General features: G+C 37.5%; 9 protein-coding genes across 32 annotated transcripts; 7 read left to right on the top strand and 2 right to left on the bottom strand.

The window, feature by feature from the left end:
* The first annotated feature begins 1,027 nt into the window (after nucleotides 1-1,027).
* AT1G09230 (RNA-binding (RRM/RBD/RNP motifs) family protein) lies at nucleotides 1,028-4,230 on the top strand. Of its 3 annotated transcripts, NM_100793.4 has the most exons (11): nucleotides 1,028-1,365; nucleotides 1,580-1,651; nucleotides 1,754-1,963; nucleotides 2,119-2,200; nucleotides 2,343-2,483; nucleotides 2,729-2,890; nucleotides 2,963-3,136; nucleotides 3,443-3,530; nucleotides 3,661-3,719; nucleotides 3,799-3,864; nucleotides 4,018-4,230. In NM_100793.4, the coding sequence occupies exons 1-11, from the start codon at nucleotides 1,178-1,180 to the stop codon at nucleotides 4,102-4,104; spliced, it is 1,329 nt and encodes a 442-aa protein (NP_172394.1). In that variant the 5' UTR covers nucleotides 1,028-1,177; the 3' UTR covers nucleotides 4,105-4,230. The 3 variants fall into 3 exon arrangements, with proteins under 3 accessions (NP_172394.1, NP_001320301.1, NP_001320300.1); NM_001331828.1 differs by lacking the exon at nucleotides 4,018-4,230 and having other exon boundaries at nucleotides 3,799-3,940; NM_001331827.1 differs by lacking the exon at nucleotides 1,028-1,365 and having other exon boundaries at nucleotides 1,522-1,651.
* A 44-nt stretch (nucleotides 4,231-4,274) lies between these two features.
* Nucleotides 4,275-5,949, top strand: AT1G09220 (Pentatricopeptide repeat (PPR) superfamily protein; the record flags this gene model as incomplete). The annotated part of the gene is made up of 1 exon (NM_100792.3): nucleotides 4,275-5,949. The coding sequence occupies one exon, from the start codon at nucleotides 4,275-4,277 to the stop codon at nucleotides 5,787-5,789; it is 1,515 nt and encodes a 504-aa protein (NP_172393.2). The 3' UTR covers nucleotides 5,790-5,949.
* Nucleotides 5,950-6,738: 789 nt separating this feature from the next.
* On the top strand, nucleotides 6,739-11,103 carry CRT1b (calreticulin 1b). The gene is made up of 13 exons (NM_100791.4): nucleotides 6,739-7,179; nucleotides 7,785-7,892; nucleotides 7,987-8,179; nucleotides 8,277-8,535; nucleotides 8,709-8,813; nucleotides 8,900-8,986; nucleotides 9,069-9,126; nucleotides 9,634-9,701; nucleotides 9,787-9,882; nucleotides 9,976-10,023; nucleotides 10,185-10,214; nucleotides 10,299-10,415; nucleotides 10,513-11,103. The coding sequence occupies exons 1-13, from the start codon at nucleotides 7,086-7,088 to the stop codon at nucleotides 10,522-10,524; spliced, it is 1,275 nt and encodes a 424-aa protein (NP_172392.1). The 5' UTR covers nucleotides 6,739-7,085; the 3' UTR covers nucleotides 10,525-11,103.
* Nucleotides 11,104-11,406: 303 nt separating this feature from the next.
* AT1G09200 (Histone superfamily protein) lies at nucleotides 11,407-12,170 on the top strand. Its single transcript, NM_100790.3, has one exon. The coding sequence runs from the start codon at nucleotides 11,609-11,611 to the stop codon at nucleotides 12,017-12,019; it is 411 nt and encodes a 136-aa protein (NP_563838.1). The 5' UTR covers nucleotides 11,407-11,608; the 3' UTR covers nucleotides 12,020-12,170.
* Nucleotides 12,171-12,172: 2 nt separating this feature from the next.
* On the top strand, nucleotides 12,173-15,801 carry AT1G09195 (Ppx-GppA phosphatase). 15 transcript variants are annotated; one of them, NM_001331817.1, is made up of 10 exons: nucleotides 12,204-12,663; nucleotides 13,020-13,378; nucleotides 13,607-13,759; nucleotides 13,937-13,978; nucleotides 14,086-14,166; nucleotides 14,247-14,366; nucleotides 14,664-14,771; nucleotides 14,983-15,088; nucleotides 15,205-15,261; nucleotides 15,338-15,801. In NM_001331817.1, the coding sequence occupies exons 1-8, from the start codon at nucleotides 12,603-12,605 to the stop codon at nucleotides 15,019-15,021; spliced, it is 963 nt and encodes a 320-aa protein (NP_001321821.1). In that variant the 5' UTR covers nucleotides 12,204-12,602; the 3' UTR covers nucleotides 15,022-15,088; nucleotides 15,205-15,261; nucleotides 15,338-15,801. The 15 variants fall into 15 exon arrangements, with proteins under 15 accessions (NP_001321826.1, NP_001321815.1, NP_001321814.1 ...); NM_001331819.1 differs by having other exon boundaries at nucleotides 12,211-13,378; nucleotides 15,205-15,266; NM_001331816.1 differs by having other exon boundaries at nucleotides 12,211-13,378; nucleotides 15,205-15,361; nucleotides 15,542-15,801.
* Nucleotides 15,802-16,007: 206 nt separating this feature from the next.
* AT1G09190 (Tetratricopeptide repeat (TPR)-like superfamily protein) lies at nucleotides 16,008-17,621 on the top strand. Its single transcript, NM_100789.4, has one exon. It carries the CDS (start codon nucleotides 16,024-16,026, stop codon nucleotides 17,476-17,478), a length of 1,455 nt encoding a protein of 484 aa, NP_172391.2. The 5' UTR covers nucleotides 16,008-16,023; the 3' UTR covers nucleotides 17,479-17,621.
* A 147-nt stretch (nucleotides 17,622-17,768) lies between these two features.
* Nucleotides 17,769-18,718, bottom strand: SARA1A (secretion-associated RAS super family 1). Its single transcript, NM_100788.3, has 3 exons — nucleotides 18,466-18,718; nucleotides 18,226-18,357; nucleotides 17,769-18,120 (listed from the first exon to the last, which is right to left on the bottom strand). Exons 1-3 carry the CDS (start codon nucleotides 18,592-18,594, stop codon nucleotides 17,800-17,802), a joined length of 582 nt encoding a protein of 193 aa, NP_172390.1. The 5' UTR covers nucleotides 18,595-18,718; the 3' UTR covers nucleotides 17,769-17,799.
* A 295-nt stretch (nucleotides 18,719-19,013) lies between these two features.
* On the bottom strand, nucleotides 19,014-19,726 carry AT1G09176 (uncharacterized protein). Its single transcript, NM_001123780.2, has one exon. It carries the CDS (start codon nucleotides 19,587-19,589, stop codon nucleotides 19,137-19,139), a length of 453 nt encoding a protein of 150 aa, NP_001117252.1. The 5' UTR covers nucleotides 19,590-19,726; the 3' UTR covers nucleotides 19,014-19,136.
* Nucleotides 19,727-21,194: 1,468 nt separating this feature from the next.
* Nucleotides 21,195-27,480, top strand: AT1G09170 (P-loop nucleoside triphosphate hydrolases superfamily protein with CH (Calponin Homology) domain-containing protein; the record flags this gene model as incomplete). Of its 8 annotated transcripts, none has more annotated exons than NM_001331808.1 (19): nucleotides 21,195-21,660; nucleotides 21,950-22,149; nucleotides 22,392-22,535; nucleotides 22,672-22,920; nucleotides 23,004-23,075; nucleotides 23,162-23,230; nucleotides 23,339-23,431; nucleotides 23,563-23,727; nucleotides 23,833-23,914; nucleotides 24,054-24,149; nucleotides 24,262-24,438; nucleotides 24,619-24,725; nucleotides 24,820-24,998; nucleotides 25,096-25,257; nucleotides 25,519-25,772; nucleotides 25,911-26,074; nucleotides 26,170-26,370; nucleotides 26,472-26,935; nucleotides 27,017-27,459. In NM_001331808.1, the coding sequence occupies 19 exons, from the start codon at nucleotides 21,534-21,536 to the stop codon at nucleotides 27,150-27,152; spliced, it is 3,141 nt and encodes a 1,046-aa protein (NP_001322245.1). The 8 variants fall into 8 exon arrangements, with proteins under 8 accessions (NP_001322245.1, NP_001322246.1, NP_001322248.1 ...); NM_001331807.1 differs by having other exon boundaries at nucleotides 21,242-21,660; nucleotides 26,457-26,935; nucleotides 27,017-27,480; NM_100787.3 differs by having other exon boundaries at nucleotides 21,371-21,660; nucleotides 24,820-24,895; nucleotides 25,101-25,257; nucleotides 27,017-27,152.
* Between the last annotated feature and the right edge of the window lie 400 nt (nucleotides 27,481-27,880).

The following is a 27,880-nucleotide window of genomic DNA, read 5'->3' as shown; positions in this document are numbered from 1 at the left end:
TAGGAATTCTAGGAGAGTAGCATATATGGGATATATACGTTGACAAAAAAAACACGTATATGAAATTGGAATCCATGTGAGACGAATATAAAAGATTGGAAGAAGACACAAATAATAAGAGGTACTTAAAGATACACACACACACAACAACTTGAAAGGATCGATATTCTTTTATGTAAATGACGCATCATATTTATTTCTTATGCGAAAAAACATATTCGAAACAAAGAAAAAAGAAAACATGTTTGATCTATGCATTTTTGCCTCTTCTATTAACTCCACGGCCAACTTGATTAATTATATATGCCAACAAAATTCATACAACACTATTAATATTCGTTTGTTTTTCTCCTTCTCAATTTCAACATTAATTTTTAAAGTTTTATGTTTATTTTTTGTGGTTGTCAGTCAATGGATTCCATAATGTATATATTATTTTCGTAGAGATGCTAAGATTTTTTTTTCTCTTCTTTTTCTTCCTGTATAAATAAGATTGCGTGAAGAACTTGCGGAATTTCATGAGTGAGACAAGAAAACAAGGAGAGCCATAAGAAGTGTGTGGAAGGCACACGCCAAAAAAGATATTATATTCTCAGAGAAATGGACATATTCTTAATATTTCCAAAAATTGAAGTTTCAGTTTGATAATTGTACGAAAACTTACAAAAATTTGTCAATGTTAATGTTTTGAAACGGATGAAAGAAAGTATATTTAGTCAAGTAACCTGTTATAGTCATGTTCACTTCACTATCAACTCTATCTTCTTATTGGATTGCATTGTCCATCTCCCAGTTTATTCTTCTTCTTTTTCAAAATTAATTTATTTCCTCATGTTACATTAACATCTATCTATTGATTTTTTTTTTTTTGTAATGTTAAATTTATTTATCAATTAAAGTAACAAAATATATTACTGAAGATTTAAATGATTGTTGCCATTTGCCAAAGCTAAAGAGATAGGTCTGTTAACCAAAAAAAAAACATTTTAATGGGCCACATGTGTGGAAAAGCCCATACACTTTAAAACAAAACGTCTCCCCGGTTTGATTCAATCTTCTCTCTTGGTTTTTCTGGTTCGGTAACTTACCCCAAAGTCTAGTCCGGTTTAATCTCCCAAATCAATTTTATTGAAAAGAACATGTCATCGTTCTGAGTTTGGGTTTTCGAGCTCTAATAATGGCTGCACATGCGACATCGGAGCCGGCCGTGAATCTCCCGGCGACGCAATTTGAATCTCAGGTTACAGAGCCGTTCGGGGTAACTCTTCTAGTTCGGCATCTTCCTGATGGAATTCCTCATGATATCGTCTCTCGGCTCTTTTCTCAGTACGGAGCTTCTGCTGTTCGTCCTTGCTCCGGTGGAAAGTAAATTTCCAGCAACCTTTTCCTTTCTATTTACTTGGAGATTCATATTAGTAAGAAGGTTCTAGATTTCTGTAGAAGACTGAAAAGGTTATAGACAGTTTTTGTTCATCAGGCTTTTGAATGGAATATTTAGGTTACAAGGTGGAAAGACTTTTTGTTTACTCTAGAGAATGTGGAACTGCTCTAACTTGACATATAATCCTACTTGTCACAGATTGAGAAACGCTGCTTTTGTGGATTTCAAGAATGAAGCTTTTGCTTCTCAAGCACATCGTCAATTAAATGGGTACCAGTTTCGGATTTACTCATCTTCCATTAATATGCTCAGACTCTTTTTTGTTTCTTGACAAAAGCCAATGATTGAGCTGTTTGATGGTTGTGTGTGTAGGCTGAGGTTTCTTGGCAAGGTTCTACAAGTACAGAGAGCCAATAAACCTAATGACAACAAGAAGTCTCGACAAATCGAAGAATCTGTGACCAAGGGGAATGCTTTCTCTACTGTTAGCACCAACAATGATTCAAAATCTGGGCAGATTCTTTCTGGCGAACCGATAGCTCCAAAACTCGGCATAGACTATCCATTTCCTCCTCACCTGCAGTAAGTTTTTACTGCTCATACTTTTTAGATTTGTTCCATTTCATATCACTTATCCAAAAAAACATAGGTCAAACACAATGTGACAACATAACACCATTCTTTAATCATTTTCTCGACTTCAGATGTTTCTATGTTTGATCGGGTTCATTTTGCAGATATGCTTACCCACCACCCGATGCAAATATATTAGCCAACATTACTAATGCCCTTATCGCTGTCCCACCGTTATACACCCAGGTTAGCTTTGCTGTCACTGTATATGTCCTGTGGATAGAAGTTTTTTTTTTTTTTTTTTTTTTTCATTTATAATCTGTAGATATCAACTATCATGGAGTGCAGAAAAAAACTAGAAATGTAGTTTTAGACCTTTTGATCATAGGTGCTGCATCTGATGAACAAAATGAATCTTCCACCTCCTTTTCGCCTGGCCCTGCCCACACCACCTCTACCTAAAGCAGGCCCCCAACAAACTGACTTGGAGCATCAATCTAGTAGCGAGTCAGAGATGGAATCTGATGAGGTATGACTCGTCATGCCATTTCTGCATTTTATGATAATAGTAAAATGGCTTCATGCTGAGCTCCTTATGTTTGTTTAGAATTACATTTCGTAGTTGTCATCTTGCTTTGTTCTCTTTTAACTTAGTAAACTACCTATGTGATAATCGACACATATAAATGCTTAGAATTTATTCTTATTTTCTCTACTCTTTATATTCTTTGATATTGAGTACTTGGGTAAGAATTGTGATGGTATTACGTTTAGGATATAGGTACGTCAAAATCAGGAAGGAAGCGTGCTAGACATGGATTTCTTGTTGGTCTTGGTATGGACAAGGATGTGCCACATGAGACTGTTGGAGTGAAACCTTCGTCTTTGACCCCAAAAGAGATCCCTCGAATAAGAAAGAATAAACACGTTATGCAGGTCCATAATTACCTTTCAATAACAATATGCTGCGTACTTGTGCTGATATTTTTAAGATCTATATGTCGATAGATCAAGATCACCTCTAAAGTTACTCAAGACGAATATAAAGAGGAAAGTGAGAATGAAGACCCTGCAGACGAGCCCAAAGAAAAAGATTCAAATTTGAAACCCTTTGCAAGTTTAGAGGAATTGGAGAAAGGAAGGTTACCTCCACAGGATATTCTTTCACTCCCTATGTTCAAGGTATGGAAACTAGGATTAAGTTACATAATACTTATGTTTGTATTGAGTAGAACTTTTCTAATGAACGATGTGACTATGTGAGCCTGATTATCAATTCCAGCCTTTTCTTTGGGTATGGAAAATGTACCTTGGCTCATGGCTATGCATGCTTGTTACTAGGGATTCTCTATGCATGAAAAGATATTTACTGCATAATATTGCATCTTCTCCTACTTCATGTTATAATTCCAAATGTAGAGAGTAGAGTCATCTCTGAAAACCATATTCACTGAGAGAAAATGCTTTTTTGTCTTCTATTGTGTGCAGAACTACACAGCTGGGAATCCGTCGGTTGTACTGTATATCAAAAACCTTGCCAAAGATGTTGTTATCGATGATTTCTATTACATATTTGGTAAGAATTAGCTCTGCTAGTCAAAATCACAATCTTGTACAATCTAGAGTCGTTAATTTACAAGTTGTTACCTGCTTACACCTTACCTTTGGGGAAGTCAATTCATAGCTAAATATTAGCATTCATGTAGGGTCACAGTTTGAAAGCAGCGAAGTAGCTAAATCAAGTCTTGGTGTGAGGCTAATGCAGGTGATGCATCTGTAACCTTAAACTTCCCTTTGATTATTATCAATCTTTGATGGAATGAGTGAATGAAATAATATTACAGGAAGGAAGGATGAGAGGGCAAGCTTTTTTGACATTTCCGTCTGTTGAAGTCGCACATCGTGCTCTGGTTAGCATCCTTTAAACAACAACAACAACTTCTTGTTCTGCATAAATGTCTGAATACTGTGGAAGAAATTATCATTGACAAGTATTCGTGTTGTGCCTGAGCTGAAGGTAATAAGAAAAAAGTGTGACTGATATGTTCTTTGTGATTTTGCAGAATCTTGTAAATGGTTTTGTGTTCAAAGGCAAACCAATGATAATCCAGTTTGGCAGGACTCCTGGAGCAGCCAAGCCAAACGAATGATGATGATATATATAACATCAACGGTTTTTGAAGAGTAGGTGCAAATTCTTTTTGTGTATCATCATGTAACTCTTTGACTCTCAGTTTAAAGTCAATAAAATATATCGCTGCCTAATTATATCAATGAGCAGTTGAAATCAATTCTTGCTAGATTTGTGTTCAAACAAACTATGTTCTTGTTCTCTTCACGTAGAATCACCTCTCTACGCTCTTACACCATAATCAAACATTCAAGTTGTTATTCGACTTTGGTTTCTGATGGTAACATCTTCTCGATTCAACACTTTCAATCTCTTATGCAAAAATATGAATCAAACCTTAAAATCATCCACCAGCTCCATTCACACTTCACCACTTCTGGGTTTCTTCTCCTTCATCAGAAGCAAAACTCTGGGAAACTTTTTCTATTCAATCCTCTGCTTCGATGCTATTCTCTTGGCGAAACCCCTCTTCATGCTTACTTCCTCTACGACCAACTCCAACGACTCCATTTCTTGTCTGATCACAATAAGAGTCTGCCTCCTTTTGATAGTTTCACTTACCTCTTTCTCCTGAAAGCGAGTTCGAATCCGCGGTTCCCATCTTTACTACTGGGAATTGGACTCCACGGGTTGACTCTAAAACTGGGTTTTGAATCTCATGTCTACGTGCAGACAGCTTTGGTTGGTATGTATCTTGTTGGTGGAAACATGATTGATGCTCACAAAGTGTTTGATGAAATGCCTGAGAGAAATCCGGTAACTTGGAATGTGATGATCACTGGCCTTACTAATTTGGGAGATTTCGAAAAAGCTCTTTGCTTTTTGGAGAAGATGCCGAATCGGACGGTAGTGTCTTGGACCACTATCATTGATGGGTATGCACGAGTAGATAAACCCAAGGAAGCTATACTCTTGTTTTCAAGAATGGTTGCTTGCGACGCAATAAAGCCCAACGAGATAACCATTCTCGCCATTCTCCCAGCTGTTTGGAACTTGGGAGACTTAAAGATGTGCGGATCAGTTCATGCTTATGTTGGGAAAAGAGGGTTTGTTCCATGTGATATCCGTGTGACTAACTCTCTCATCGACGCTTATGCAAAATGTGGGTGTATTCAAAGCGCGTTCAAGTTTTTCATAGAGATTCCAAACGGAAGGAAGAATCTTGTATCGTGGACAACGATGATCTCGGCGTTTGCAATTCACGGAATGGGAAAAGAAGCGGTCAGTATGTTTAAAGACATGGAAAGATTAGGATTGAAGCCGAACAGAGTGACCATGATCAGTGTTTTGAACGCTTGCAGCCATGGAGGTTTAGCAGAAGAAGAGTTTCTAGAGTTTTTCAACACGATGGTAAACGAGTACAAGATCACGCCGGATGTGAAGCACTATGGATGTCTAGTAGATATGTTGAGAAGAAAAGGAAGATTAGAAGAAGCAGAGAAGATTGCTTTGGAGATTCCAATAGAAGAAAAAGCTGTGGTTTGGAGAATGCTGCTTGGAGCTTGTAGCGTTTATGATGATGCTGAATTGGCTGAGAGGGTTACTAGAAAGCTAATGGAGCTAGAGAGAAGCCATGGAGGAGACTATGTGCTTATGTCCAACATCTTTTGTGGTACTGGAAGATTTTTAGATGCGCAGAGATTTCGGAAACAGATGGATGTTAGAGGAGTAGCTAAACTTCCAGGACATTCACAAGTAACATAGCGGAGCATGTATATATTTATGACTCCAATCTTTATTGTTTTGATGATAAACTTCAGAATTTTTGGGAGCTCTGTTCTGATCCTCAATGTTTTGATCATAAACTCCCAAAAGGTGTTTTCTATTCTGAATGGTTTTATTGGATTATAAAGAAACGCAAACCTAATCAAGAAGACCAAGTTCATAATTCATTGTCATAATAACTTCACAAGAAAAAAGGAAAACATGAGAGCATTGCTGGGTGCAAGTTTGATAGATAATAAAAGAAAAAGCGATGAGAATCTGCAACAAGGGTTTTTGATGATTCCTCTTCTGAAGACCCAAGCTTATGAAATCTTGTTCATAGACCACTGGGGGTTGCATGTGTTTCTGTGCTGCGCTTGGATTCTCCTGAAGATGGGTCAGCACCGAATCTGTGAGGATGATCTGTTTCTTGCATCCCCTTTTCCTAAACCCTAAATCCTAAACTCCCAATCTTCAATGAGTTTTGATCATAAACTCCTAAAGTTTGGTGAGCTCTCTAATGAAGTCTCAGTTAGCTGAGATTACAGTGACAAAGATGTGTAAAATACAATGGAGCTCAAATCATTCAAAGAGATTAAAAAAGACTAAATGGATCAATGAGTAACAAGAACATGCATAAAAATAGTTCATTTTTTGAAAAAACTTTGCTTCAATGGGTGTCATTATCAAATTTGAATCCAAGTCAGATTTTGAGTAGCTTTTACGCTAATCTTCTTCACACAAAAAAACCATCAACACAAAAAGATTTATAATTTAAAATTTTATCGGCCCAAAATACACACATCAATCTTCCTCTCGGCCCACGCTTTTAGAATTTTTGTAGATTTAAAAATTCAGTTGGAATCTAACGGCTGAGATCACGTTTAATCCAACAAACCAAGCTATATATTTACTAAAACACCCGAGAGATCTGCTTCTTTTGTTTACTCTACTCTCCACGAGAAGCACACTTGTTTTTTGTTTATATCACCGCACCAACCGCTAATATCTTTACACGTGTCAAATCTTTTGCTTAAGGCTAATTATGCACAGCCTTCTTTCTCCCGTTTTATCCAATACTATAACGACATGTCATTCTCAATGACAAATGTATCTGACGTGTCGGTTACCTATTGGATTACGTGGCTGCAGATTTACACGACGTAGCCTAAAATAAAATCCATGAGAGCAAAGCTCACTTGCTAGCTCCTCTCCTCGCGGTATATATAAGCTCCAGGTCTTGTACATCTTCATCATCTGATCTCGGGGAAGCTCCGATCTGAGTTTTTTTTAGCAATGGCGAAAATGATTCCTAGCCTCGTCTCTCTAATTCTTATCGGTCTTGTTGCGATCGCCTCCGCCGCAGTTATTTTCGAGGAGCGCTTTGATGGTATCTAATTTCTACATCTCTATCTCTATACTCTATCTTCCTGATGATGCGTCTGTTTGTGTTCTGGCTTGCGATCTATTTCTTCAATTTGAGTTTTAATGTGATTTATGCTACGAGTTTAAGATCCATGCTACGATATCCTCGTTTTCATCTGATAGTTTGTTCTCAAATGTTGGATCAGGATTATTATGGATCTATGAATTTGTTGATTTTGGTTTGTCTGGGGTTTTTGATTTCTAAATTATAATTGGAGATCCCAGGAAATGACCTCCAACTTTTGGTGATTAATACTTTTCGTGTAGATGTTTGGGAGATCAAGTTTTTAACGATGATGAAAATTCTGAGATGATAGTTAGCATATGATTCCTTTCTGGTTCGACACTAGTTTACTAATTTCAATGATGAATATGTTCAGTGAAGCCCGCTCTTGAGTTTGTTTAGTCGACTTTTCTGATTTGAAATACTAAAAAATATTATATGGTTTGTTCAATTCGTGTTTCTTGTGTTGGATTGTCTTGTTGTTCTTAACTTAGTATATAATCTTGTGATTCTTCTTGTCTGATGTCTGTCTTGATTTGTTATCTTTGTTATTTCCATTTCTAAAGATGGCTGGGAGAACAGATGGGTTAAATCTGAGTGGAAGAAGGATGATAACACTGCTGGGGAGTGGAAGCACACTGCGGGAAATTGGTCTGGTGACGCTAACGATAAAGGTATGATTCAGCCTTCAGAGCTAATCACAGAATCATTATTTATTGTTTTACAAGCTTGTGCTAATGCGTTGTTGCAATTGCCATTGTCTGGCAGGTATCCAGACCAGTGAAGACTACAGATTCTACGCCATTTCAGCTGAGTTCCCTGAATTCAGTAACAAGGACAAGACCTTAGTCTTCCAATTCTCAGTCAAGCACGAGCAAAAGCTTGACTGCGGTGGTGGCTACATGAAGCTACTAAGTGGTGATGTTGACCAAAAGAAATTTGGTGGAGACACACCATACAGGTACAAATCCTATCTCATCTCACTCTTATCATCTCAACCTATTATCAATTAACATCAATGTTTAAAAATAACAACCCATCTGCTTTTTTACCTGCAGTATCATGTTTGGTCCTGATATCTGTGGCTACAGCACAAAGAAAGTGCATGCTATCCTTACCTATAATGAAGCCAACCACCTGATCAAGAAAGATGTTCCATGTGAAACTGACCAGCTCACCCATGTGTACACATTTATCCTCCGCCCAGATGCTACTTACAGCATTCTCATCGACAATGTTGAGAAACAAACTGGTAGCCTTTACTCTGACTGGGATCTTCTCCCACCCAAGAAGATCAAGGACCCCAGCGCCAAGAAGGTATTCTATTTCTTATGAACAACCAGGCTAAACTGAGAACCAACCACTTATACTCAATTTTGGAGCAAACTAGAACTAACCACAAACCATACCAAAGCTCTCTGATGAACTTGGTTGATTATACCTGAGATACCATCCATCATACAAATTGATCCTTTTATTTATTTGTACAGCCTGAGGACTGGGACGAACAAGAATACATTTCTGACCCTGAAGACAAGAAACCTGACGGTTACGATGATATCCCTAAGGAGATCCCAGACACCGACTCAAAGAAGGTTCATACTTGTCTATAATTGATGTAAAATCTAAAATCTCTTGCTGTGTTCCGTATTTGCTGATTTTTCGTTGTCCTTTCTCTTAGCCTGAGGACTGGGATGATGAAGAAGATGGTGAGTGGACTGCCCCAACAATCCCCAACCCTGAGTACATGGGTGAATGGAAGCCTAAGGTTTGTCAATTTCTATTCCAAAAAGTATCTATATCCTGGTCAACGTTTTTCTTCCTCTCAAGGCTGTCAAATATTTTTGTAGCAAATCAAGAACCCCAACTACAAGGGCAAGTGGGAGGCTCCATTGATTGACAACCCTGGTACATTACTACTCTCTGTGGCCATATTATCCATGTTGCATGTAATTTGTGGTTCAACTTCTGTTCTTTGTTGTTTGATGGTCGTTTCTGGTATGCCTAAATCTTCTCCAGTTAGATTTCTCTTGACTAAGTAGAAGGACTATCTAAGTCTAAGGCCTAAGGGTTCATTTAAACTCAAATGCTGAAGTAATCCTTTACTTCCAAAAGGTTTATTGGCGTCTCTATGTTTAGTGGTTTAACCTATTAAATAGAAACATGTTTGTAACTAACCTGGTTTTTCTTTTATCTTCTCTATCATTAAATCCATGGTCACACCAGTTTGACACATTTAGTAATCTATATCTTTTGTTCACCTTTATTTACACTTTTATATCATGTTCATTTGGATGTAACTGTAGAACTCGCAACTTTTTGTTTTTTATGCTTGCATTAACTTACATGAAAATTTAGCTCTCTTAGACATAATAATAAACAATTAGTGTGCCTAAAATAAACTGATTACCGCAGACTTCAAGGATGACCCAGAGCTCTACGTCTTCCCCAAGCTGAAATATGTTGGACTCGAATTGTGGCAGGTAAATAAATCTTTGTCACTTTGAATGACCTTCGAAGATATGCTTTATTCCCATGACTCTCATCTAATACATGTTACTCTTCCAGGTGAAATCAGGATCATTGTTCGACAATGTCTTGATCTGCGATGACCCAGACTATGCCAAGAAGTTGGCAGATGAAACATGGGGAAAGCTCAAGGATGTAGGTGTTTAAAATACCCAATTTCATAACACAGTTTTTTTTTTTTTGTTTCTGGTTACTGATCAGAATATCCAATCTAATATCACATTGCAGGCGGAGAAAGCAGCTTTCGATGAGGCTGAGAAGAAGAATGAGGAAGAGGTAAATATCTCTCCTAATTATTTAGCTTAATTCATTTGAATCTCTCTAAAACAAGTAGTTTGGACTTTTGTGGAGTTTCTACTGCCAATTATGTAATTGTTGTAACCAAGTTGGGAATAGATAATCTAAGACGGCATTCTCCTTTTTCTGTGTTGATACAGGAATCCAAGGACGCACCTGCGGAATCTGATGTAAGCACTTGTGAAGGATCAAATTTTTTAGAGTCTTGTTTGTTTCTGTCAAGGTCCTAATATTATATGTGATATAAATTCCAGGCTGAAGACGAACCAGAGGATGATGAAGGAGGAGATGATTCCGATTCTGAATCTAAGGCCGAGGAGACCAAATCAGTAGATAGCGAGGAAACCTCTGAGAAAGACGCCACCGCTCATGTATGCTACCACAATATCACTTGGAGAAATTTCACTCATCCATAATTTTGTTGTTTTCCTTGAGTTGTGGTTAAAACTGCGTGATTTGGTTTTGCAGGATGAGCTATAGGTGAAAGGTTGAAGATTTGAAGACCAAAGTTTTCAGTCTCTTTATTGTTTTATCGTTTTCTTTTGAAGTATTTTAGCATCTAGTTTGTCGGAGATAGAAACAAGTTTTAGCAAAACTAAAAGGGGGATACAATGTCTGTCAGATGCTCATTTTAGACTTTAAAAAACCATGAAGAAGTTTTGCAGTTGCTTCTCTTTCTCTACTCTTGTTTCTCTGCTAAGCCAATGTCCGCCAAAATCGGATTCTGGTGTATTCGTTCACTGCTCCCCACCCTTTGAGAATTTGTTGTTAGTCTCTTGTCAGTCAATACAGACCACCAAGTCCATAATCCAACAGTCCAACGTCCCTGCAAGTTGATTGATACTAGAGTAGTAGTAATGTAGAATGTCTTTCACTTTCCAAACAATTTCCACATTGTCTATACACTTATACTGGGTTCACTTCCATTGTGAAGACAGATGTTGAGATAACAAAAATTATATAGAGATAATTGTACCCCAACCACAGATGCTTAGAACGCTAGAGAACGAATGCAGTGCAATCTTTGTTTTACCTTAACCTTAGACAGCAATATTTTAATTCATGATGTCATTCTCAAAAGATGAAGTCACAATCTTTATACAAAACAGCGTCCTAGCATATTGAGATGGTATTTAAGCCCAGAAAAAGCTGATTGAGAACCAAAAAAAGAAAAACAATTACGCAGGCCCTATTAAGTAATGGGCTTGGTTTTTTGGTAAAGATAATATATTTAGATTATTTCTTTTATTTCTATTGGTCTTCGTACCTTCACGCGGATCAGTGTTAGAAAAGAATGAAATCTGTCCGTAGAATTGTATTAATCTACGGTTGCTGTGATTTCACGCGGATCGTGATAGAAACCTCTTATATCCGTTGATTAAAAACCAATGAACGATCCAGATCTAATCCCGCTGAAAAAGAAAAGCGAAATATTTTCCCTCCCACTTCTTGTAATTTCCAGACGATAAATATCCCCTTCCTCAATCGAAACAAACTATCCAGATCTCAACTTTCTCTCATCTTCAAATTAAAATCAAACAGTTTCTTAATAACATTTTACTTCATGGCTCGTACCAAGCAGACGGCTAGGAAATCAACCGGAGGAAAGGCTCCAAGGAAGCAGCTGGCGACAAAAGCGGCGAGGAAATCTGCTCCGGCCACCGGAGGAGTGAAGAAGCCACACAGATTCAGACCCGGAACTGTTGCTTTAAGAGAAATCAGGAAGTACCAGAAGAGCACTGAGCTTCTTATCCGTAAACTCCCTTTCCAGAGGCTTGTCAGAGAGATCGCTCAGGACTTCAAAACCGATCTTCGTTTCCAGAGCAGTGCCGTCGCCGCTCTTCAGGAAGCTGCTGAAGCTTACCTCGTCGGACTCTTCGAAGACACCAATCTCTGCGCCATTCACGCCAAGAGGGTCACGATCATGCCCAAGGACATCCAGCTCGCGAGAAGAATCAGAGGAGAACGAGCTTAGATCTAAGTATTCTGGTTACTCTTGTGTTTTGATTAGAACCATAAGATTGTAAAATTTCAAGTTAAATCCAAGGGTTATAATATTAATTCCAAGCAATTATCTTTTGTTCTATCAAAGTATTGACTTTTTAGTTGACTTTATTAATCACTAATTGTTTGGTTAATTTGTGCTAGTTCACAACTCATTATAGTCTCACAAATTAATCAGCTTTGACGCTGAAATTGTTGTGAAGATCATTGTTAATTAGTTGTGATTCGATCGAAGATGAACTCCAATCTGCTATCGAATCCTATATCATCGGAGGTCTTCACCTCCATTGATTTGGGAACAAATTCTTTCAAGCTTCTAATAGTCCAAGCTGAGCCTTCCGGTAGATCTTTCGTTCCAATCGAGAGACTCAAAGAGCCAGTGGTGTTGTCTCGTGAATCTCCAACCTCAATTTCGTCTCAATCTCAGGCTCGCGCGCTTCAATCTCTACGGAAATTCAAAAGTTTAATTCTCTCGCACCACGTCTCTGGTGATAGGATCCGATGCGTTGCAACGGAAGCCTTACGGCGAGCCGAGAATCAGGAAGAGTTCGTGGATGCGGTTTTTGAGGATGTTGGGCTTAAGGTCGATGTGCTTTCTGGTGAAGAGGAAGCCAGGTTAGTTTATTTAGGCGTGCTTCAGTTTTTACCTGTGTTTGAGAAATCAGTGTTGTGTGTTGATATTGGAGGTGGTTCTACTGAATTTGTGGTTGGTAAGTGTGGTGATGTCAAGCTTGCTGTTTCTTTAAAGCTAGGTCACGTGAATTTGACGCAGATGTTTATGAAAAATGGTATTGGATTGAAGGAAATGAGAGACTATATTCGTCATGCGATTGATGAGTCTAGGTTAGCAGAAAAATTGAATGAATCAGATGGTTTTGAGGTTGTTGTGGGATCTTCTGGAACTATACGAGCTATTGAGAATGCAGTTTTCAGTGGCTATGGAGCTGATTTGTGTGATTTCAATTTGGAAGGGTATAAGAGGGACTGGAGATTTGGTACAAGAGAGCTGAGCAGCGTTGTAGCAAAGCTATGCAGTGAAGGAGACGAAGAGCTGATTCGAAGGGAGGGATTTTTCAAGAGAAGATCAGAGTTCATTGTTGCTGGGGCTGTATTGTTGGAGGAAATATTCAAGGCTCTTGGCATAGAGGACATGGAGGTCTCAGAGTATGCATTGGCAGAGGGTGTGATTGCTGATTCTCTGGCCAAAGCTTTTGATGGATCATATGATTTAAATGCTAATGCAAGATGGCGATCGGTCATGAGGCTTGCCACGCGTTTCAGTGGTAAAAAGCGAATGACTCATGCGATACACTGTGCCAAGATTGCAAAGGTACATTCCTTTTCACGAGCAACTTAATTGTGAAATATTGGTTGGCAGATATTCATAAAGATTGTAGCTTTTTGTCATACCTTTTAAATATGCATTCCTCTGGTCATATATATATCTCTTTTGTGTGTGTGCGCTAGTGCCTAATGGTTTCAAATTTCATTTTAAGCTTTGCACAACTGGATATGGTCATTTTGTTTCAGTAGGTTTGATAGTACAGTGATTTTCCAGGAGATCTATCTAGGTTTGAGGAAGTGCAATGATTTTAAGGTTATCTTAGACGATAAAGATCTTGAGTATCTCGAAGCTGCTTGTTTCTTGCACAATATCGGAATCATCACAGGGAAAAAGGGTTATCATAAGCAATCTTATCATATCATCAAGGTTAGTTCATCTAACGCTGTCAAACATACCATTCAATAAGCACAGCTCTTTATAATCTGGAAAAGTAACTCACAAAAGCTTATCACCAAGAGTACTCTATGTTTCTACTAGAAAATTTTTGTAGGTTTTCAGTATTTGTTTTGTCCACATTGTTATTAATAGTTTCTTCTTTCGTAGAATGGGGATCATCTCCACAGCTACACTGCTGAGGAAATCGAGGTAGGGTACTTAATCCTCTATAAGGAGGAACTTGTCTTCAATTTACATTTTTTTTTTTACTGCTGTGGAATTTACTGTTTTTCTGATTACTATCATATTATTTTCAGCTTATAGCTATGCTTGTGAGATACCAAAGAAAAAAGTTTCCCAAGCTTGATCGTGCACCTCTTAAGGGCTTCACTGGGGAGGTAGTGTGTCATATATCAGCTTAGCAAACCAGGATCAATTTGTTGATGTGGTTGTTTTGATTCTATGTTTTCTGTTGCAGGCAAAGCGAAAATTCATAATTTTGTGTTTGATTACACGATTATCAGTTACACTTCAACGGAATGAGAATATGGATCTCCAAGAAGTTGAATTTATTGAATCTTCCGAGATCTTCAAACTCGTAAGTACATCTTTTAATCATTCTACTTCCTACACTGAGCAAACCCATATAATAACCATTTCAAACTCTACAATCAACCCCGTTGTACCTAGATTCCCTGCATTCTTCATTTCGTTCTTCCAATGAAATTAATGGTATGCTGATCACCTCTTAGTCAATTTATTTAAATCTTGTGAAAATTTCGAACTTGTTAGTTAATTTCCTTGCTGGGGATAAAATGGATATTTCCATCTCAATATCAGTGTCTTAAATCTTTGTCTCTTCACTTTACTATGATTATTGTTTGTTTGATTGCAGGTGCTGAAAAGACAACACCAGGAACCGGTAGAGGTTGGTTGTCAAGATCAAGTAAACAAAAACTCTGATGAATCACAACTGGAGAAAGAAGTTGAGCATTTTAAAAGGGTAAACATTCATTATTACCCAATAATTTTGATCAATTTCACTTTGGTTATCAAATGTTTGAATTTCATGCAATGAACTGTCAGCTATCAGCAAATATCTATGATCGATTAGTAACAGTAATAGAGACACTGTGGAAACATTACCTCAACAGCTAATGTACCAAAGCCTCCATATATAATTTTCTGGTATTCGTTTGCTTTGAACTCAGCAGCTATACAAAAAGGAAATGGTGATTGTTTTTCCTTCCTGAAAATCAATCAGACGGTTTCTAAGATCAATGAGTTATCGGTATGACTAAACTGAGGCAACTCTAGCAGGTATGAGAAACTTTCTCTGCATCAAAGATCAAAAGCATGTTATATAACAAGTAATAACTATCATAAACCATTTCCTCTGTCACGGCAAAACTAAACCTCTACATAATTTGGTACAGAGAGTTGTTGGTTTCTTTCCTGGAGTTTTCCGTTGTCCAATTTGTGAAGTCGAAAATGTCAGGTGGTCTTTAATTATTCATGATCTTGCAGTTTTAAACCAGAAACTGATGGTAAAACTATGATTGTACGCAGATTGAATTGGTGTAATGAAAAGAGGTAATTAAGCATCTTAGCCAACCCTGACGGACTTGTTGTGTCAATAAATTTTTGTCTAACTATTTGATTCAACAAAACCTTTTAACACAAGATTCCCTCTCTCACTTGTACTTTTGTTTGCCTAGATTTGACTCCATGTTAACTTTTCCCACTGGATGTGTGCATTTGGGTTATAAGCAGATGTTGAAACGGTTGCCTTCGAATCAAGGTCATCTACACATGACTGCAGGACCAAGTGAGTGAAGCCGGGGCGGTTGAAGCCCTTGATTCTCATCTGAAGAATGATACTATTACCATGGTAAGGAAGCAACCAATGACAATTCTAGTATCAACTATTTGCTTTGACAATTCCAAAAAAATTATATTTATTTATAGTAACTCATTCTGACTATGTAGTATATTGTTTTATACTTCTATCATAAAAAAATTGAGTTGCGACATTTTGAATCCTAGTATCAAATTTAAATACTACCACCGCAGGATAACTAGAAGTGGACTACTTGAACATAAGCAAATCCAGATGGTCGAGGGTAGCTAAATGGTACTTAACCATGTTAAATTAAACCGATATTTAACCGGTACTCTTAAACCAATAGCGTTTGAAATTGGCGCAAAACAACTATAATTGAGCGAGAGTGGTAGAGAGGAGCAGAGGAGGTTTAATGGAAATCGAGCGTAAGCTGCTGCGTCTTCTCCACGGCCACAATACTCGAACCCGTTTACCCGAAATCCACGCCCATCTTCTGCGTCACTTCCTTCATGGTTCCAATCTCCTTCTCGCCCACTTCATCTCTATCTGCGGATCCCTCAGCAACTCTGATTACGCCAACCGCGTCTTCTCTCATATCCAAAACCCTAACGTTCTGGTCTTCAACGCCATGATCAAATGCTATTCGCTTGTCGGTCCGCCTCTAGAATCTTTATCTTTCTTCTCTTCCATGAAAAGCCGGGGAATTTGGGCTGACGAGTATACTTACGCGCCTTTGCTCAAATCCTGTTCGTCTCTTTCTGATTTGCGATTTGGGAAATGCGTTCATGGTGAGCTTATAAGAACTGGGTTCCACCGTCTTGGGAAAATTAGGATTGGGGTGGTGGAGCTTTATACTTCCGGTGGGAGAATGGGTGATGCACAGAAAGTGTTCGACGAAATGTCTGAGAGAAACGTTGTCGTCTGGAATCTTATGATTCGCGGGTTCTGTGACTCCGGGGACGTTGAAAGAGGTCTTCATTTGTTCAAACAGATGAGCGAAAGAAGCATTGTGTCGTGGAATTCGATGATATCTAGCTTGTCTAAATGTGGTAGAGATCGTGAGGCTTTGGAGCTTTTCTGCGAAATGATTGATCAAGGTTTTGACCCTGATGAGGCGACTGTGGTTACAGTCTTGCCAATTTCTGCATCTCTAGGAGTGTTGGATACCGGAAAATGGATTCATTCTACCGCAGAATCCAGTGGTTTGTTTAAAGATTTCATCACCGTGGGAAACGCTTTGGTAGATTTCTACTGCAAAAGCGGCGACTTGGAGGCAGCAACGGCTATATTTAGAAAAATGCAGCGTAGAAACGTTGTTTCATGGAACACATTGATATCGGGATCAGCCGTAAACGGAAAGGGAGAATTTGGGATAGACTTGTTTGATGCTATGATAGAGGAAGGGAAAGTAGCTCCAAATGAAGCGACATTTTTGGGGGTTTTGGCATGTTGCTCATACACAGGTCAGGTGGAGAGAGGAGAGGAATTGTTTGGTTTGATGATGGAAAGATTCAAACTTGAGGCGAGAACCGAGCATTACGGTGCCATGGTAGATCTAATGAGTAGAAGTGGGAGAATCACAGAGGCGTTTAAGTTTCTAAAAAATATGCCCGTAAACGCAAATGCGGCAATGTGGGGGTCGCTGCTCAGTGCTTGTCGTAGCCACGGAGATGTAAAGCTAGCAGAAGTTGCAGCAATGGAGTTAGTGAAGATTGAGCCAGGGAATTCGGGGAATTATGTGTTGTTATCTAATTTGTATGCAGAGGAAGGGAGATGGCAAGATGTGGAGAAGGTACGAACGTTGATGAAAAAGAACCGCCTTAGAAAGTCTACTGGCCAAAGCACCATTTGCGATGTTTCAGTCTGAGAAGTAGCTGGTTTTTGTCAATAGAGGCCAGACTTATTGCTAAATACGGTAATCAAGTTCATTTGTAAGCACATTTGTATTTTTCTGGCTCGGTGAAAATGCGGCCACCAGGTTTGATTAGTTTCTAATGAATTGATTAGAACAAAAATCTGTTTTGTTCGGTTTCTTTCAACAAAGAAACACAACTACGCCAATAGTATAATGCACAAGAAGTTTGGAGTCGACTTACTACTATTAAAACTTAAAAGAAAACCAGAATAGAGAGAGTGAGATGTCTGATTCATAAAACGTGAAGCAAATCACCAATGCTGTCTTGGTTTCCTACTTGATATACTGAGATAGCCATTTAAAACCCTCGCCATAACCCATTTTGCGGACGATGCTGCACATGAAGACCTCAAGGGGACGAACACCAGAGTCTTCAAGATTCACTATGCCTTTACCGGTAGTGAAATTGGTGAGACCTAAGTAATACCTAAGCTCATCTTCTGAGGATGCATAAGGTATATCAATCTTGTTGCCAAGAATAAGACAGGGAACATTTGCTAAGGCTTCATCTGATAAAAGAGCGTCTAGCTCTCTTTTCGACTCCACAAATCTATCCCTGTCGTAAGCATCCACTAGGTAGACAACAGCATCAACCTTTATAGTTTATACACACACACAGAGAAAGATTTGATTTTGGTTCCATCATAAGCAAATCAATAAACACAAAACATGTAATCTAGTTAGGATTAGGATGTGAACCTTGGCATAGCAGTCTTTCCAAACCCTACGAGCAATCTGATGGCCACCCAAATCAAAGGCCTTGAAGTTGATTTTGCCAATGCTAAGTTCCTCAGACGTGGGATGCTGTGTTGGCTGGTGCTGAACTAATCTCTGCAACACCAAAAGCGATATTAAAGCATCTTCGATTACAAGAATCACAAAATTTCTCAGTAATACATATATTAGTTGAAGAGAGAGCGTAGAAGTAATAAAGCCTACCTCATCTTTGAGCATGTGAAGCAAAGTAGTTTTTCCGGCATTGTCGAGGCCTAAAAACAAGATTTTCGCCTCTTTTTTGCACAACCCTAACGAGGCCAAGATTCCATAGAACCAATCGAATAAAAACATGACGTCTTCTTCCTGATATCGGATTATAATCCACACAACAACCAAAAAAATCACCAGAACAGAATCGGGAGACAGAGAGAGATGAAGAACAGAACAGAAAACCAAAATCAAAGTTTCGTTTCGTTGATGAAGATATAGTTGTATGTTGTAACATTAGTGTATATATATGCAAACAAAAAAAGAAATTAAAAAACACGTGGGTAATGGGGACTGGTAAATTGATGCGGAGCCTTGTGATTGGTAGTCATCATCGTCATTCGATCAATATGAACCGTCGGATCCTAGAACTTGTCGTTGCGATGTTTTTTATTACGTTAAACTTTTTAAGATTAAAGGCTTAATACCACGTGGCAAAACCTTAATGGCCAGGACCCAGGAGAGTTTATTTCCTCCACAAGTTATTATTATGAGCCGTCTGAGGAAAGCTACCCACATTTAATTCAAACACATAGGATACATTTTTTTTATTGTTCAACAGACATGATCAAAGTGTATATACAATGGAGTATTTAACTTTGAAACAGAAATAAAATAACATGTAATTACTGTTTCAACGCATAAAGAATCAAAGTGCTTACGAAGACGAGAAATATTGTAGTTCCGGTGAGACCACGGTGTTTGAAGCAGTCACCCCCGCTTCCTACAGAATGGCCACCACCGGTACCGCCATTACCATTTCCACTGCTGCCACGGCCGCCGCTATTAGAAGATCCTCTACTGCCCCCTTTACCGCTGTTGCCGCCTCGACCACTGCTGCCACCTCCACCACCACCACGACCTCCTCCACCGCCACCACCGCTGCTTCGAAGCTCCCGCTGCCAAACCGGGAAATCTATCTTACAACACGTTTTGTTACCTAAGATGGAATTAGGTTTCAGATGGACGGCTGAGACAGAAGTATTTGTGATTGAAGCAACGGCTTGGATATGCGCATGAATCGCTAGTAACAATAGTAATACGTGAACCATACGTTTCATGAATCTGTGTATCTCCATACTAATCTTTTCTTTTATGTTTATTTATCGCTCTAACCCAAAAAGGAAAAAATGAGCTTTTGTGTAGTACGATCTCTGTTTATATTTCATCTGGTCAACGTCTAAAATCTAACTTCATTTCCTAGGAAAAAAGAAATGGATGCCACTACTAGTCTACTATAGAGCAATATTAGCGAAATATTTACGTTTATGTAAGGTGTCGAGCCTCTCATTTATCAAATTTTGAAAAATTCCTAAGGAAAGGCCAACTAACTTTTTCTTAGCTATGAACAGGCCCAACAACTTTGCTTGGGTCATAGGTCCCACGAGGAAAAAAAAGAATTTTGGATATGGCCTGGCTAAATCTATCTTTATGTATTTTTGTTATGTTCAATTTTACGATCATTACAAGCACAAACATTAACTTAAGTAGGTCTATTTACTATCTTTAATTTCTGTTTCATTTCGTTTAATTTCTGAATGAGTCTAGTTACGTTCCATTGGTTTCATTTTCCAGGCATAATCAATACACAACATTAAGTGACCAAACTAAACTAACCTATTACAATGTCTACCTCTTCTCATTCCGTTCACGACCCGCAACACGCATCACAGATCATTTTACAATAATCTACATCAGGTTACCAACTGGTGCTAAACTAATTAGTCTCAAGTTTCCAAGCATTATACGATATATAGCAACATATAACTTCGTGGTAATACGTGTCTGTTTTTTTCCCAATATCGTGTGTATTATATACACCATTAAAATATTATATCTTCACCAATTTTTGAATGAGTTGGTATCATGTACTCCATGAATGTATCACAAAGCGAAAAAAAAAGAATTAATATTATTGAAAAAAGTCTACAAGAAATTGAAGTATATAATTTTCAATGAATTGGATTATCAATAGGGTCACATTCAAAGATGTGGTTACAATCATCAAAGCAAAACTTTTTTCGTTTGTATTTCTAAATATCTTATTTCTTGTTGACTGAATTATATATATCTCGAAGGAAAACTAAAAATAAATTTTCAAGCTGACTTTTATTCAGCTGGTTATAAAACCATCGAATCATGTTTATATTGGCTTTCAAAACACCTCTACATACGCAAGAAAAAATAGTTATACAAGGTAGTTGTCCAACCAAGAGTTTCATTATAAGCCTTTATTTCTTCATAGAATTTAGAGATCCCCAGAATTTATTTTCACTTTCTAATTTATTATAAGGGAAGTAAAATAGCTCTGCATAGAATTGCACATTTCTATTGGTATATAACTAGCTACACATGCAACTTTTCAAATTTAAACATAAATTTTAATAAGACAATGGTATTACTTATTAGTACAAAGAGATACAAATTCTGTTTAGATCAACTGGGAATTGTAATCGCTAAGAATTTTTGTTAAAACATAGTACAAATTTATTTATTCCCATTATAAAACCTAGTGGATGGTTGGAAACTACATAAACGGGTTATAAATTCCGTAGCTATAGAAGTTCGTACATATTAAAATGGAGCAATTAAGAATAATAAACAGAAAATGATTTATAATATTGAAATTGTCCATCTATAGAAACCCAGGAGACTCGGGGGCCTCTGAATCATGCCTCGCTCTTCTTCTTCGTTTCCTTTTTCTGTTGTTTTAATTTCATACAAAGAACAACAAAAAAACAAAAAAAAAACAAAGAGAGGGTCAAACATTTTTTTTGTTCTCTCTCAATTTCTTTCATTATATTTTCTCTTCCTTATAAATCTGAGCAATGTTCCACATATAAGTGAATATTCTTGTATCTATCTACACAGCTTTGATTTTCTTTGTTCGGTTTTGGAAAAATCTGTTTCGAGTTAAGAATTCTAAATTTTGGTTGTGAGATTCTAGTGGTCGAGATTTGGGGTTTGAGAATTTTCCAGGTTTCTTGTTGATCAAGCTAAGAGCATTGAATCGTTTCTTGTCAATGGCGACGGAGCAACAAGATTCACAACTTTGTTTGGCGACGATTCTGGAGGATTTTCTTAAACAACGAAACATTCAAGTTAGCGTTGGTGTGGATTCTTCGAGCTTGAAAAAAGCCGATGAAACTTGTACGTTCGTCAATATTCCTCTGTTCTTTCTTTTTCTATTTGTCCTTTTGGTCCATTTTTGAGATTAGGGTTTGTAATTGATAATTGAATTAGGGAATATAGATGGATTACATAATTTTTTTAGGATGATCCATCGCATTTTTTGAATCCATATACCGCGTGAGCTTCTTGTTTCACCAATGATTTTCTGAAATTTTGTTGTTACGATCTTTATATTTGTTTACCTAGATCATCATGAAACATATTTCATATTTTTAAGTGCTTATTTTAATCATCACAATTGGTGTAGTTGGAGGAAGGGATTTGCCAGTAGATCCTTCAGACTTGAGAAGGTATGAAGCAGCAAGGTGGGTAAGGAACACACTTGGTGTAGTTGGAGGAAGAGATTTGCCAGCAGATCCTTCAGAGGAAGATTTTAGAATTGCATTAAGAAGTGGAATTTTACTCTGCAATGTCCTCAACAGAGTTAAACCTGGTGCTGTCCCAAAAGTAATGTCTCTCACCTAATTTCTCTTATGTTTTCCTCTTCTTTATTACAGAATATTTTATGCTCAACTTTTTCAAAGACTTTTTTGAAACGTTTAGGCCTGCTTGTATAAAGTTGTGCAAGCATGATTAGTACAACCATTTTGTGTAATATTTTTATAAAAGAGGTTGAGAAATTGATTCTTTTGTTGCCGATACCTTTGTTATTAGGACCGTTTGTTCTGATTGTTTCAGTCTTGATTCAGGTCGTCGAAGCTCCAAATGATCCTCTTGTTAATCAAGACGGTGCAGCTCTATCTGCGTTTCAGTACTTTGAAAATCTTCGAAATTTTCTTGTGTTTGTGGAGGAAATGGGTATTCCAACGTTTGAAGTCTCCGATTTTGAGAAGGTAATGGTTAGGTTCGAATCAATGGTCATCATAGTTATTCAAGGCAGCTTGACCTACCTTGCCGGAGGGGTTACCTAGACAAAGCTGAATTAACATTGACACACATTCTGTTTTGTGCTTGATGTGTTGTTCTCAGGGAGGTAAATCCGCAAGAATCGTGGAGTGTGTTTTGGCTCTAAAGTCATATCGTGAGTGGAAACAGAGCGGAGGAAGCGGTACATGGAGATACATTCTGAACTCAAAACCAACCACGTTTGGCATTGCAAAACAATACAAACGCAAAGACTCAGAAGTACCTGTGGATGCTGTCACAAATAGCCCTTCTAGCACTCCATCAAGTGAACAACCTTTGTTAGATCAATCTGATTCTAATACCAAAAATGATGTTAGTTAGCTATACCAATGCCTCCCTAGCTAGTATTGATTAAAGTTAAAGCTCTCAACTTACATTTTTAGTTTTTTTTTTAGGGAACTGCCAGTTCAATAGATGCCATTGTCCGTGCTGTTTTTTCTGATATGAAGCAAGAAGATATTCCAGTAGTAAGTATTAACTTACCAAATGATCAATATTATTTTGAAATGCAGGTTTTAGAATAATACTCTCTGCCGTTCTTGTTTATTTCCAGATTGTGGAAGATATGCTGAAAAGCGTTATGGTAGAATATGAACGTAGATTAGCAACACAGAACGAATTGGTAAGTAACTTTAGTTATTCACCCTTAGATCTAATGATCTCATGTATCTTGGATTACAAGGAATTATACCTTTTTTACACTTTTTATCTTGAATATGCAATTATTTAGCTACTGATGAGCGCGGGAAACAGAGATAAGCTTGGCAGTGGCGATCTTGGGAGAACTATTTCAGGAAATGAGGAGACGCTAAGTGATGCTTCGGTAATTGTACCACCCTTGAAGTTGGTGATCTTGTTATCCATATAAGCATACTACGATCTTCATGGATTTGTATATCTATCATCATAATGTGTTATATGCCAAACTGGTTTAATGATTACATATTTATGCAGTACGGAGAAGAAAACGTGACAGAGATTGTAAACAACAACATGGAAGCTTCACAAGATAGTAATGTTGAAGAATTGGAAAACCAAGATTATGAGCTCTATGCAATTTCAAAAGAGAAGACCGAGAAGCAACAACTGATAATCGAAAGACAACAAACTCATACTGAGGTATATATAATTCAGTTGAACATAAATAGTTATATATGGCATCTTGTTTCTTTTAAGACTTTGTATTTGGTGATTATCAAGACATGAGTGTATATGTGTTGGCAGGAACTGAAACATGATCTAAAGGCTGTAAAAGCAGGTCTCAGTCTCTTGCAGATGAAATACCAGCAAGAGTTTACAAGCTTAGGTGATATTATTTCCTACAACAAATTTGAGATGTTTAATTGTGATTGCAATCACTGGTTCATAGCTTTTCTAGTGATCCATTGTACTTTTACAATTGCTATCAAAGAAATTAATCTTATGATCATTCCTCATGGTTTTAGGCAAGCATTTGCATGGACTTACTTATGCAGCTACAGGATACCAAAGGGTTCTTGAAGAAAACCGGAAACTTTATAATCAGGTTCAAGACCTCAAAGGTAAAATATCAAGTTGCATAGTGCTACCACTACCAAGCTTGGAGTTGCAAGTTGTATTTAGTAGATTCAGTTACTAAGATCTGCAATATCAAGTCTAACGAATGTATAACAGGAAGCATAAGAGTTTACTGTCGAGTGAGGCCATTCTTACCTGGACAGAAAAGTGTCTTAACTACTGTGGATCACTTGGAGGATTCAACTCTATCAATTGCAACCCCTTCAAAGTATGGAAAAGAAGGTCAAAAAACATTCACCTTCAACAAAGTGTTTGGCCCTTCAGCATCTCAAGGTGATTCAATTTCTGAAATTTATTTATCATTCTTTCATTTTTACATATGATCAAGATGCATATAAATTTTGTATAGACATCATGATCAATATGTATCTATATATGATCTTCCTTGAAAACTATTGGTTTTTAGTTATTTTATGTCGCCTCTTACAGAAACGTTTAACTTTCTATATGTAGAGGCGGTGTTTGCAGACACTCAACCTCTGATCCGGTCTGTTCTTGATGGCTATAATGTATGCATATTTGCATACGGCCAAACAGGATCCGGAAAAACTTTCACCATGGTACTTTTCTCAAAGACTTTACCTTATTGTGGAATATTGAATTTTCTGAAAGACTTCACCTTATCTACATTTGTAATTTTACTATGGTAATCAGATGGGACCTAATGAGCTCACGGACGAGACCTTAGGAGTAAACTACAGAGCATTGAGTGATCTCTTTCATTTGTCAAGTGTGAGAAAAGAAACCTTTTCATATAACATTTCAGTTCAAATGCTTGAAATTTACAACGAGCAAGTTCGAGATCTTCTTGCCACTAATGGCCAAACCAGCAGATATCCTTTTTCAAGACTTGTGTCTCTTTAGTTTTAGTAAGTCCCAATGCTTCTTGCATATGATCATTGTAACCTACTTTCCTTGACTTGTGAACACATTAGAGATTCGAAACAGTACACAAGATGGAATCAACGTACCAGAGGCGACACTGGTTCCAGTCTCCACAACTTCAGACGTCATTCATTTGATGAATATTGGTCAAAAGAACCGTGCGGTCAGCGCCACAGCCATGAATGACCGCAGCAGTCGCTCTCACAGGTTTTCATTTTTAATGTTTTTATAAAATTGAAAGTTATTATCTCATTGTCTTTAAACATACACTTCTAGTGTCATTGTGTGAAATAGAAAAGAACTTGGACTTGAAGGAATTTGGTATATACTGAAAATTAAAAGAGAAATGAGAAACATAGAGCATAAGAGTGAAGATTACATGTTTTATTGTTTATAAGAACAAGCGCTCACTCTTCCTCAGTTCGTGTTATAATAGTCACTTACATGTTTTATTGTTTATACTTGCAGCTGTCTCACAGTACACGTCCAAGGAAAAGATCTAACATCAGGAGTTACTCTAAGGGGTTCAATGCATTTGGTTGATCTTGCGGGAAGCGAAAGGATCGACAAGTCTGAGGTCACTGGTGATAGGTTAAAAGAGGCACAACACATCAACAAGTCTCTCTCTGCTCTAGGAGACGTGATTGCATCTCTCTCTCAGAAAAACAACCACATTCCTTATCGCAATAGTAAACTCACCCAACTGCTCCAAGACGCTTTAGGTAACCAGCAATACTCAAGTGTTACTGAATCTAGTCACGTATAACAATAATGCAACTCCAACTTCCAATTGCTAAAACGGTTTCCATTTGAAGTATAACATATGGTTCTACAATGTATGCATGTATGTGTGTGTGCAGGAGGACAAGCGAAAACGCTCATGTTTATTCACATTAGCCCTGAACTAGAAGATTTGGGAGAAACACTCAGCACCCTGAAATTTGCAGAGAGGGTGGCCACTGTTGACCTCGGTGCTGCTCGTGTCAATAAGGACACTTCTGAGGTTAAAGAACTCAAAGAACAGGTCCACCATATATACTTCTCTTCACATTATTATACTATTCATTCTCTCAAAATACATTGTCCAAATCATCAGTTACCTTTGTTATTTGCTTTCAGATTGCTAGTTTGAAACTTGCGCTAGCGAGAAAGGAGAGCGGGGCAGATCAAACACAGCTCCAAAGACCCCTTACTCCTGATAAACTCCTCAGAAAAAAGTCACTTGGCGTTTCGTCTTCATTTTCAAAATCAGCAAACAGTACAAGACAGGTCCAAACCAAACATAAGCCATCACAGATTGATGATGTCAACAGCATTGAGGTAAAGGGGACAAGAAAACTCATTCACCAAACAAAACAAATCAAACTTGTTAATACGTTTTGCAGTGATTACTTCATGATGTGTAGTGAAATTACTTGCAGGGTCAAAGTGACTCTGCATCTAGCCTTGACTTACAAGGACTAGTAGGTTCACCGTCATGGAAAACCCCGCCGAGAGATGGGAAAGAGGAGGACATGGAATTTATTATACCAGGAAGTGAATGGGTTGATAAACACGAGGACGAAATCACGCGTAGTAGCAAACCTGAAAACAGAGCACATACACAGCTTGAGAAGCGAACGTCTAGCTTGAAACGTGAAGCAACTCGAGGTGTAGATAAGAATAAGTGTAATAGTAGTGTAGATAAAGGATTAGAGGTAAGGAAGATTCCATACGAAGAAGAAGCAAATGAGTCAGATGAAACCGCAACAAGTGATTGCTCGGAGACTAACTTGATGTGGCAGTTGAATGTTCAAGTGAATATGCCTAGACCAGCTTCTAATGGTTCTTCAACTAAACTAAAGAAGAATCAATCAAAAATAAGTAGAGTTGCTGCTGAGACCAGGTGAGTTATTTACTATATAAATGATTGGATTTTCTTATAAAAATAGAATGTTTTAGCTAATGTAATAATGTTGATGATCAGGAGTATGATACCTTCGCTAATTCCGACGCCTACGAGGACATTATCGCTTGGGGCGGCTATTAGCTCGCCAGGACAAACGTCCTCAAGGCATAACAACAGTACAGTAGTTGTGAAGAAGAGACAAAATCCCAAGTAATGATGAAAACATTTTGTGAGCATTTTAAGAATACAATTATTATTGGCGGACCCATATTTCATATTATGAGGTCATATATATACAGACGCCGTATACGAAGAGTAGAATACGTATGAGAGTGATAGATTGTAGTTGTACTATACTATAGGTTGAATATGTTTTGTTTGATTTGTGTGGCGTTTACTAGAATGAATATTCCATTCTTTTTATGGCCGATGTTGTATTCTACTACAGTATTACTTCTCGAAGCTAATGTATTTTATTCATCACAAGAGTTATACATTTTCTGTTTTAAACTTTCCATAATCTCGATTTATATGTACTTTTTAACAATATGATTTGTCAATGTAGCAATTTTATAGTTTGATATTTTGTTAAGCTAGACTAGTTAGTTAATAAGAGCCAAATCAGTTTTTGATGGCAGTTTGACTAGATGGATGGTGATGTAAAACTGCTACAAGCAAATTAGCCAAATAGTCAAACACATATCGAAAACTGTGTCCATTATGATATTTTTTTTATAAAAAAAAACCAAACAGAAATATTACTATACGGATTTTTTTCACAATCAGATTTAGTTAAATCAAAATTTGACCAAGAAAAAAGAAGTTAATAAAAAAAAATTCTCCTACCCTAAAAATGTGTCCGTTATGAAAGTATTTAAGAAAATTTGTTATTTTTATTACAAAAATGCTTTAAACAAATATTGCACGAATCATTTGCAGAAA

This window comes from Arabidopsis thaliana (genome assembly GCF_000001735.4).
Source record: "Arabidopsis thaliana chromosome 1 sequence".
NCBI classification, from domain to species: domain Eukaryota; kingdom Viridiplantae; phylum Streptophyta; class Magnoliopsida; order Brassicales; family Brassicaceae; genus Arabidopsis; species Arabidopsis thaliana.
The sequence above is the reverse complement of the archived record's forward strand: the minus strand, read 5'-3'. Positions and strand labels throughout refer to the sequence as shown.